The sequence below is a fragment of the Melospiza georgiana genome, chromosome 3, assembly GCF_028018845.1.
Source record: "Melospiza georgiana isolate bMelGeo1 chromosome 3, bMelGeo1.pri, whole genome shotgun sequence".
NCBI lineage: Eukaryota > Metazoa > Chordata > Aves > Passeriformes > Passerellidae > Melospiza > Melospiza georgiana.
Window position 1 is genome coordinate 63,840,837 of NC_080432.1, and position 10,220 is coordinate 63,851,056.

The following is a 10,220-nucleotide window of genomic DNA, read 5'->3' on the forward strand; positions in this document are numbered from 1 at the left end:
ACCTCTGAGATCAGCGAGTTCAGCCTGTGACCGAGCACCGCCTCCTCAACCTCACCACGGCACTCAGTGCCCCGGCCCGTCTCGCCTGAACGATCCCTCGAGACGGTGACTCCGCCGCCTTCCAGGGCAGCCCATTCCAATGTCTTGTCACCCTTTCCGTGAAGAAATTCCTCCTAATGTCAAACCTAAACTTGCCTTGGCTCAGTTTAATACTATGTCCTCTTGTCGTTTGGAACTTGCTGCTCCACCGGCAGCATTCCTAGCCCACATAGCTCCATATGAATATACTGAGTTCTTCCAGCATGTCCTCCTGGGGACAATTCCTACTGCTGACCCCATCTGCAGATAGCGATGCCTTGCAACACCCGAGGATCATTTCCCGGCGGGCTCAGCTACCGCCTGTATAAGCACCGTTCAGCTGGCTGTAAACTTTTGCTAATAAACACAGGTAATAAAGGCTACAAATGAGTCAGGCCCCTGACTGGGGCTCCACAAAGTCAAACAAGAAGTTTCGCCTCAACACGAGGCAGAGCTTCCTTACACCGAGGGCAGCAGAGCACCGAACCCGCTGCCCGGGGAGGTCGCAGAGTCTCTCTGGAGACCTCAAACCGCACCCGGACGCGTTCCTGTGTCACCTGCTCTAGGAGACCCTGCCTTCCAACCCGAATAACTCTGTGATTTTCCGTACCGTGCAAATCATTAATTTGAGGTGCCCGGTGCTCAGTGAAGCCCTAAAGACCAAAAGCAGCTGAGGCCGATTCAGTACAGAGCAGGGGTTAATTATAGGCAGAGGAGAAGGCAGAGCGCTACCGCAAAGGGCAAAGGACCAGGTCAGCAGTGCGGTGGTTTTTGCCAGCGTGTTTTAACATGCGTGGACTCGGATCAAATGTTTCGGGAGAAGCCCTTGGCCGTGACGACCACTGAACGCCGGCACGCGGCCCCGCCCCGCGGGGGGTTCTGGGAGCTGTAGTCCGCCCGCGGGGGAGGTGGTGCCTTGGGGCGGGACTCCCACAATGCACCTCGCGGCGCCGCCGCCGGGCCGGGCCGCCCTGCTGTCACGTGATCCGCGCGCCGGGACGAGCCGGCTGCTTCCGCGCGGCTCCGCGCGCGCTCCGGGGGCGGGGCTTCCTTCAGGTAGGGGGCGGGGCCGGCGCGCCGCGGCGGGGCGAGGGGCTGGGGGCGAAGGGCTGGGGGCTCCGTCCGCTTCCCGCTGCTCCCGGAGCGCAGCCGCGTCCCGAGCCTCCGCGGTAATGAAGCGGCGGTACGCGGCTGCGGCTGCCCGGGCTGCGCACAGGGGTCTCCTCATCCCGGGAGGCAGCGGCGGGTCCGCGATGGCGCCCAGGGGTGCCGTCGCCGTGCCCGGGGAGCCCTCGGCCGCCTCCGGGGTGTAACGGGTGTCAGGGGCGTGTCACCGGCGAGGAGGCGGCGGGGGAGCGCCCGGTAACGGCACCCGGGTGGGCTGTGCGTGCGGAGCTGGGCCGGGCCCGTCGGTGGTGTAGGAGTGATAACAATCCGTAATAACAAAGAGCGTGTCACGGCGGTGACAGCAAGTGTAGGGCAGCAGCTGCGTCACAGCAGCAACGAGCCGGCACCGGCTGAGTTTCCCGCAGCAGAGGCGGTGCTGTGGCACGGGTGGGTCTCGGCATTGCCGTTCCACGGCTCTTGTCGGTGTTCTGCCTGCCGTGGGCCCGAGCACTCGTGGTGTTCCCCAGCCGTAACCCACGGCACACAGCGCTTGAGATGGTTTGGAGGTACCTGTTGGAGGATGGAGGGTTTAAGTCCTGCCCCTTCCGCTCATCGAGCAGGCCGGGCGGCTTCTCCTGGAAACTGGATTCTCCTGCTCTCAGACATGAGTGACTGCTCATCTCTGAAGGAACTACAAGTTTCATTTCCACGAGCTGTCGTTGTACTTGCTTTTATTGTGAATGCCGGTTTTAATGGATTTTTTCTCACTTTCTTTCCTTCCCTATGAAGACATTAGTCTAGATGTAGTAAATTGGAAGAAATGGAAGAAAGGAAGATCAAGAGGAGGAGCCCCAAATCATCTTCCAGTCACTCTGCTCAGGTTGCTAACTCCAAGAAAAGCTCAGTGCCAGTCAGTAAAAGTACAGCCTTTTCCAACCCTGCCCCACAGCCTGCCGTACAAAAACCAAAGTTAAAACGGTAAGCTCGCGCCATTTGCAGACCTAGAGGCAGTGAGAGCCAGGAACTTGGCAATGCTGAGACAGTTTGAAGATTGTTTAGACTGGCTGTGACAGAAGAGCTTCAGGCTTGTGAAGTTTTGATGATGTGTCTTTTTTAGCAACATGATTTATTTTTAATGCAATATAGTGGTTATTTTATAGCAAAGGAAGGTGTTCTACACTTTTCTTGTAAACTTACTGGAGTGTTACACAATGCTCTAAACTCATACCAACAGCAATTTAGCTGAAGCAGAGTATAGCCTGATGTGCCTGGTGAAAGACATGAGTTGGGTGATCAGATTTGGGCATCAGGTGGGAATAGTAGAGCCCCAGATGTACAGCTGTGAGGAACAAATAAAATATTACATGACTGCAAGGTTGGAACTGACAACTGTGGCAGGAAATGAAGGACATAAATTGAACAGGATGAGCTAGAACTGGAATTTCCAGGTGTTTTGTGACTGGGGACCTCAGCTGGGGGAGTGTCTTGAGTAAAGAGAGACATTCAGTTCTTCAGAAAGTACCACATCAGAATAGTTTGTGGTTTTTTGATGATAAGTTGGTTTCAGTTTGAGAACATTAATTTACCTGCATGTTAGAAAATGAGTTTTTTGGCTGTGGCAGACACAGTACATAAATAAAGGAAGAGGAATTTTAAAGGGAAATGTTAGCTGGGGAGAGGCAGCAGAAAATTTACCGACCTCTGAGTTTTAGCTGAAGATTAAATACAGGACTGTCAGCATCAGCACAGAGAGTCTGTTTGAAGGATGCAGTATTGGCCTGATAAATAATTAATTTCTGCAGTGTAAGTCTATACATTATTTTTCAGGAACACTGTGTTAATACTTAGAGGGAAATATTAGTAGATACTAATGAGCTATAAATTGGTGGCTTCTTCAGTTGACTGAACAGTCTACTCAAGTCTCAATATTATCCTGGGATTTACTAGAAATTAATTTCTTGCAGTCCAAAAGATTGTGTAGAGAAGAAAATGTCCTTTTTGCTGTAAGTTCTGGCCATTCTTGCACAATTGTTAAACTTACCAAGCAGTGCTAATACAGATAATTGTTTGAACTTATCAAGCAGGAGAGGTAATTGACATAATAATGTGAGGATGAACTGCTGCGGTGATAATGGAGCAAGAGTATTTAATTAATTTTCACTTTACTGCAAGAATCCAATGAAGTAAGTTCTCAGAGACTAATAGTTTATTTTATTACACATCAGAATTGGGTAGAAAAATGGATGACCTGTCTGTAGTACAAACCTTTAAGTCTGAAACTGAAGCAGAACCTAAACTGAGTTGCTCTGAGTTGAACTGGAAATGGTGATTGTTGGACTGCTGGTTGTTTCTATAGCATATAGTCTATACGATGTTTTATAGACTACAGAAGCTCTTGGGCTGGACAAAGAATTGTTATTTCCCATAAGACAGAGAGAATTTGCAGAGCATGGGAAGGATAGGCCTTACTGTGCTTTAAACCCCATTATCTTCACTAATTAAATAAAGCCTCTTTTTTAAGTCTGCGATTTTTTTTAATATCCCATAGTATCCTAAATTAAAATCTTTAGGCTGAGATTTTTTCACTGGATCAGTTCTGAACAGATTCATCACAAGGCTGCAGGACAGTCTCCTACCTGAACTGTATTAGGATGCAGCCTGTCTGTCTGTCTGTCTCTGGGTCAGAGAAGGAACATGCTGCTTCTCACTGGTAGCTGTCTGTTTAGTTTCCATATTGGTTGTGTGTTCACAGGGATTTAACATGGTTTTTAATTTTCATCCATGTAGTTCCTGTGGGCACTTGGTGCTCTGAATAAGTGCTGTGCCTAGAGAGAAGTGTATGGGATGCAGGGATTTGGATGATTTTCTTGCAGGAAGGGTTGTAGAGTATTTTTAGCAATTTGATGTTTGGGCATGGACTAGTTTCATTTGGTACATTAGAGTAGTGGGAGAGTGGTTTTGATGGTGAGATTTACAAAATTGGGATGTTATTTGTGGGTTGAAAGAAAGAACTCTAGGAAAATTTATGTGGAGGCAAGGTCACCTTCCAAAGCTTATAACCAGCTGTTTTCCACACGGGTTGGAATCTACAGATGTTTGTGACAAGAGGACAGTATGATTTTTGAGGGGGGTTCTCTCTGGCCTGCAGATGCTTTTTGGGTGATTTTATGTAGATCATGTCTGCCTGGGGAAGTGGTTGGAATCACCATCCCTGGAAATGTTAAAAAATCATGGGTGTGGTGCTTGAGGATGTGGGTTAGTGATGAACATGGCTGTGCTGGGTTAATGGTTGGACTTGATGATCTTAGAGGTCTTGTCAGTGCTAATGCCCTGTTGTCACTGCTGGGTAGTGCTGGCCCACTTTAGGTTACTGAGATGGCCATCACAGATGTGTGGTCCAAGCAGACTGGTGGAACCCTTCATTTTGCAGTATCAAAATGCTGAGATAGTGATGTTCTTTATTTGTCAGACAAGCTGGAGGTCCAGTGTTTATCTTAAAAGCAGTGACTGAAATATGCACTATGTATTTCTCATTTAATTTTCAAAGCTCAGATGTACACTTGCTTACATTTCAAATTTACAGTGGAATTGAAAGCAGGAAGTAATAAGTAATACTTGTTTTGTTCAATTTTTTTTTTTTTTTAGAGTAATCAAAGAGAAAGCCAAACCTCCAGGAGCTGAAGCAAAAGGGGCACAGGCAGCACCAATCCAGCATTCTTTTCTCACAGATGTATCAGATGTCCAGGAAATGGAAAGGGGACTTCTGAGTCTCTTGAATGACTTCCACTCTGGCAAACTTCAGGCATTTGGTAAGTGCATGAATTGTGTGTGTACAATAGTTGTTTTTTATAGCTGTACAGTGGTAACATTTGCAAACAAGTGTGCTGCATGGACAGACTGCCACATGAAATCCACATAATTAATACATCTTACTGCATTTTCAAATTGCAGTCGCGTTGTAACGTTGTCTGTGTTGTGAGATTATTCACATGCCATTCCATTATCCCTTCCACCTTTCCTTAAGATGCCAAGTTTAAAATCACTTATTTATGTAGGAAGAAGTAACTGTCTTTAGCACCCAGTTTTGTTGCATATGAACATTTAAGACTATTGGTAACAACTTTTATGAAATGCAAGCTGCATTTTACCCAGGTTACTCTGTCTTAGCTTCTTAGTATTTTTATAGTCTCAGAGTTGATGGAGGTTTTAGAAGAAATATTGCACATTTTTGCATTCTTTTCTCCCTTGTACTAAGTAGAAAAATGCATGTGTACTTTTTTGTACTAAACTTTTTGCAAGTTTAGTGTTAGGTAAACGTGTCAATTCCACTCTGATTTTACAAAAGAACCTGAAAAGTTTGTATTATATCAACCATCTGTTTCAAGAAAGCAACCCTTAAAGAAATCAGAATTGGAAAGAAGTTTTTTTTTTACTGAATTTTAAGTTAAAATACAGGGCCTTTCTGAATCAGAGAAAAACTCAAGAGTATAGAAAAACCACATGCATTCTAAAAAACTCTGAGAACATTGGATAGCTACTGTAAATTCAGCACAACACAGCAACAAATGGGATGACAGAAACTTCAACAGGGAAACCACCAAGACAGCAAATGTACTGGTAAAATTGATGTTTAAATTCTCTAATGTAGAAAGCTGCATTTCTCTTCTCTGATATAAAAAGTTGCATCTTCATATCTTCATTTTCACTCTTGGGTTTCTTTATATGAAACAAGTTTTTACTTGTTTTAGGAAATGAATGTTCCATAGAGCAGATGGAGCACGTGCGGAGTATGCAGGAGAAGCTTGCTCGCCTCAATCTGGAGCTCTATGGGGAGATGGAAGAACTCCCTGAAGACAAAAGAAAACTGGCCAGTGATTCCAACCTGGATAGACTGCTGTCAGATGTAAGTTCTGGGAAGGCAGAAATCATGGAGCTTAGCCCACAGCAAAGCTTGGTTCAGGAAAACACCGCCCCTGTGTGCGCAGTGATTTACAGTTGAGAACTTAGCTTTTCAATGAACCAGGGTGTGTCCTGCCCTCCTCTGGGTTCTGAGAGAACACAGGAGCTGTTTTCATTTGTTACAGCTGCTGGTTGCTTTGGGGAGGGGAGCAGGCTGGCTGCAAGCTGCCTGAGCCTGTCACCCTGCTTAGGGACAGCCCATGTACTAGGGAACTATGACCACTTTCCCTGCAGACCATCTTCCTACATCTGGGGAAGGTGACACACAACAAAGAATACAGATCTGTACATTCTACACTTTGTCTAGTGTATTTCCATAGAAACCAGAATTGTTAAAATTTCTTTAAATTTCTTGAGATCAGCACATTTGGAAACCTTATTTGCAAACTTAATTTGGAACTTAGCTCATTGTATGGAATTCAGTGTAGGTTTGATTTTTGTAAGAAATCATACATTTCAGCCCAAACTGTTAGTTATATCCTATATTAATGTGTTAATTTCAGCATACCAGCATAATTGCTGCATTTCTTTGACTAACTGAAGTGCCATTTCTCATAATTTCTACATTTATCTTGCAGCTAGAAGAACTAAATTCATCTATGTATCCTTTTCCTAAAATGTTTATTTTGCATTTTAATTACTAACTGTAGTCAAATTGCAGTGTGTTTCCCTAGTAACTGATGCCTTTACAAGAGTCAGATTCCTTTGATAATGCTTTGTGTTGTTTGTTTTTTAATTTTACACAGAATCAAAGTGCAAATCCAGGTGTTTATTTTCCACATTCCTCTGAGCACTGCAAAGCTCAGTACCTAGAATTGTAGTTAATTGTGATGCTGTGCTTTCAAATTAGTACTATAATACAGCATCAATTTTTAGGTTCTTCCAATACATAAGTGACTCTATCTTAACACATGTAATTATAGGTTGTTTCTTTCACCTGGTGATTTATTCAGCTACCATGTTCCACTTGTGTACCATAGTGTATTGTCAGTGGCAAAACCCATCAGCAGCAGCCTCTTTCTGCATCCATCTTACTGAGACATTCTGGAACAAACATCCATAGTAATATTCCTTCAACAATATTCAGAGGCATCTGTCCCACTGATAAGTGAATTCTATTACCTTTTCATTTTTTTCTAGAAATGTGTGTGGTTGTTTATAACTGCTTGACCGTGGAGAGTGCGCTGACCTAATTTTTTATCTCTGGGGTCAGGTACTTCAGCAGAGCTTAGGAACTGGACAAATGTGTGCTCTTAGCCCACAGAGGGGATAAAGCTGAATGTCTCAGCTTGTCTTTCACACTGTGCTTTTGATAAGGCCTGATGGCAGTGGAGGAGTGTAGCACTCAGTTTACTCTGCAGTCTGGTTATTTCTGTTGTTGCTGTCTTGTTCATGCCTTATATGTATGTGAAAGTGTTATTCCTTAATGATTTGCTTCAGCCAAAAGCTACATTTAGCTGATGCTCAAGATATTCCAAATGGTACTACAGGCTGAGAGAGAACATCTTTGTCAGTCTGGATTCTCCAGCTTTGCTTTTGTTTTTCTGGACAATGGAATCAAGAAGAGTTGTGACTTTGTGTTGCTTTTTAATTTTACACAACAAAGAATCAAAGTGCAAATCCAGGTGTTTATTTTGCACATTCCTCTGAGCACTGCATTATGCCAGGGCTCAGTACCTAGAGTTGAACTTAATTGTGATGCTGTGCTTTTTATTACTGCCTTACTTAACAGAAAAACTGGAGAAACTAAGAAATATATTTCTTCTGCTCAGTGTTCATATGGTTGCAAGTGGTACATGTATATAAGTTCATTGGCATTTCTCCAGTTTTTATGAAGGTACTGATAATGTTGCCTTTCTGATCATTATACAGACAATCTGCTCACTGTCTCTTTAGTGTTTTGTTGATTGGTGATGCCACAGATAATTTATTGTTAATAAAGTGAAAAGTTTTAAATATATGATGTTTCATTTGCAGAAGCTGCTATTGGTTTGGCTGTGTGAGGAAGATGAGTTTTAGCATTGTCCAAATGTTTGGAGTTTATGTTTTTCCATACTATGAATAACTATAAAATCTCACCAAATTAGAATTAGTGTGCATGCTAACAGTCTACATAAATTAAGTATTGTGAAAATCCAAAACTGGGTAAATAGTTACTGTTCAATAAATCTAGGATAATCATTTTTGTAGTTACTCTGATGTTGTAAATAGATGATACCAATTGATGATACCAATTAATTGGTGTCAACTTTATGTGCACAGCCAGAGGTAAAAAAAATCTGTATTAGTATAAAATCAGACTGGTTTTAGATCCAAAATTTCTATCACCATGCCTTTGGTTCTAGATTTATTTTATATTCAGTTTTTAGGTAATACATTCAGATTCCACACTGACTTTACACTTACTGAACAAGGAATGGAATTTTTATCCTTCTTCCTGAGTGCAAAGCTTTCATCAGCCGAGAGTGGGCATGTGGCCAGGAAATAGAAGAACTTCGCTTAAATAAAGCTTTACAAAGAGACTTGTGGCACACATCCACAAGACCTGTACATTTCTCTCTCCTAAGTAAAAAAAAAAAAAAAAGAAAACTGTATGTTTTTAGTAGATGATGTTAGATATAAATTTAAAATCAAAAATCAGTCATTGTAATAGACCATAATTTTCCTAATATTTGGAAATAGTAAGATTAATATGAGACCTCCAACTTACAGCTCTTTATTCATATTAAGCCACAAAAACCAGAACATGAAATAACCAAGAACAATTCCCAACAAACTGAGAGGCTGGGACCAGACTGAATGAATGAGTAGTTTGCAAATTATCTGATCGTCCTGATCAATGCAATATTGCAGAATCAAGCTGTAATACTAAAATACATACAGTCTAACAGTTAAGCAAGTGCTAATACAAGAAATATTATACAGAACTCTAAAAATTGCAATGCAGGTGTGAAGGAAAATAGGTGTATGTTAGAACAAAAATCTATGCCATCTTCATGAAAATTTTAAACCCAAAATCCTACCTTACAATCCAAATTACATCTACTGTCAATTTTAGACAGTACTCACTTTGGATTAATTCAGATCAAGACAGTTTTGAGCTGTGATAGTTAAAATGCAACCCCCCCTACATCGAGATGTAATAATCTTTTCCACAAGAGAAAATAAAGTCTACATGAAGAGGTATTTGCAAAAAGGAAGTTTTAAAACCTAAAAAAAAAATTAAAATAATTAATGTTCTAAAATGTTAGGGGACAAAAGGATAAAAAACACTGACAAAATTGGTTTTGATATGAAAAGTTCTGAGACATCAATTTTAGCACGTTTTTTGGTTAGCAAATTCACTATGGAGGCAATGTTTGTAAAAACCATAGAATCTGTCAAAATTTCCAGCCTCTTAATTTTGAAGAAAATGACATGTGAATAATTAATGGTTTTCCACAGAACATTCTTACTTTAATGCTACTTTATGTCGAAAGGCTAAATGCAAAGTAAATCAGGGAATATGTGCTTTTTATGTACCCTTCTACAGCAAAAGGACCTCCTGATTGGTCTATGATCTCTTGGTGACTTTGGATGAGAAGGCAGGTGACCAAGTTCCTCACAAGGGCAGTGAAAGACAACGGATTGAAGCTCTAGAAGAAAGGCTTGTTATAAACTGAACCACTCTTCCTCCAAAGGCAGGATATGTAACAGAAAAAACAAGTAACATGCTTGAGGCATAGCACTTCTGCATTTTCTGATAGAATACAATGAATTACAACTTCCTACAAAATTCCTTTCATTTTTTTTTCTTGAAACATACTCTGTATTTCCATACCTTAACTCATGCTTTCTATCAGTTCAAGCTATGCAAAATAAGGCACAAAAGCACTTAGTAGAGTGCTGAATTTCACAGCATTTTAATGAAATACACACCTAAGTTAACACAGGGATTCCCAAAGTATTTCCTTTGCCTTCTGCAGAGAAACCATATATTGCTGAAACTCCTTACTATACATAAATTTCTTGCTAAGTTTGACACAGCCAGTCAGGGATGCTAGGCCTTCAGAAGCTCTTAGGTGAGTGTTCACAGT

At 42.0% G+C, this 10,220-nt stretch overlaps 1 protein-coding gene across 5 annotated transcripts; it reads left to right on the forward strand.

Annotated features, from left to right (window-relative positions):
- The first annotated feature begins 1,044 nt into the window (after window positions 1–1,044).
- Window positions 1,045–8,325, forward strand: CCDC28A (coiled-coil domain containing 28A). 5 transcript variants are annotated; one of them, XM_058021855.1, is made up of 6 exons: window positions 1,157–1,261; window positions 1,975–2,163; window positions 4,831–4,994; window positions 5,934–6,088; window positions 6,723–6,745; window positions 7,585–8,325. In XM_058021855.1, exons 2-6 carry the CDS (start codon window positions 2,006–2,008, stop codon window positions 7,637–7,639), a joined length of 555 nt encoding a protein of 184 aa, XP_057877838.1. In that variant the 5' UTR covers window positions 1,157–1,261; window positions 1,975–2,005; the 3' UTR covers window positions 7,640–8,325. The 5 variants fall into 5 exon arrangements, with proteins under 5 accessions (XP_057877835.1, XP_057877834.1, XP_057877838.1 ...); XM_058021852.1 differs by lacking the exons at window positions 1,157–1,261; window positions 6,723–6,745; window positions 7,585–8,325 and adding an exon at window positions 1,045–1,134 and having other exon boundaries at window positions 5,934–6,199; XM_058021851.1 differs by lacking the exons at window positions 6,723–6,745; window positions 7,585–8,325 and having other exon boundaries at window positions 1,156–1,261; window positions 5,934–6,199.
- Window positions 8,326–10,220: the final 1,895 nt, after the last annotated feature.

Excerpts from the sequence above, each read along its gene's own strand:
- CCDC28A (XM_058021852.1), top strand. The coding sequence starts at position 2,006 with ATGGAAGAAAGGAAGATCAAGAGGAGGAGCCCCAAATCATCTTCCAGT. Across the intron at positions 2,164-4,830 it reads CAAAAACCAAAGTTAAAACG|AGTAATCAAAGAGAAAGCCA; the intron begins GTAAGCTCGCGC and ends TTTTTTTTTTAG. Across the intron at positions 4,995-5,933 it reads TGGCAAACTTCAGGCATTTG|GAAATGAATGTTCCATAGAG; the intron begins GTAAGTGCATGA and ends TACTTGTTTTAG.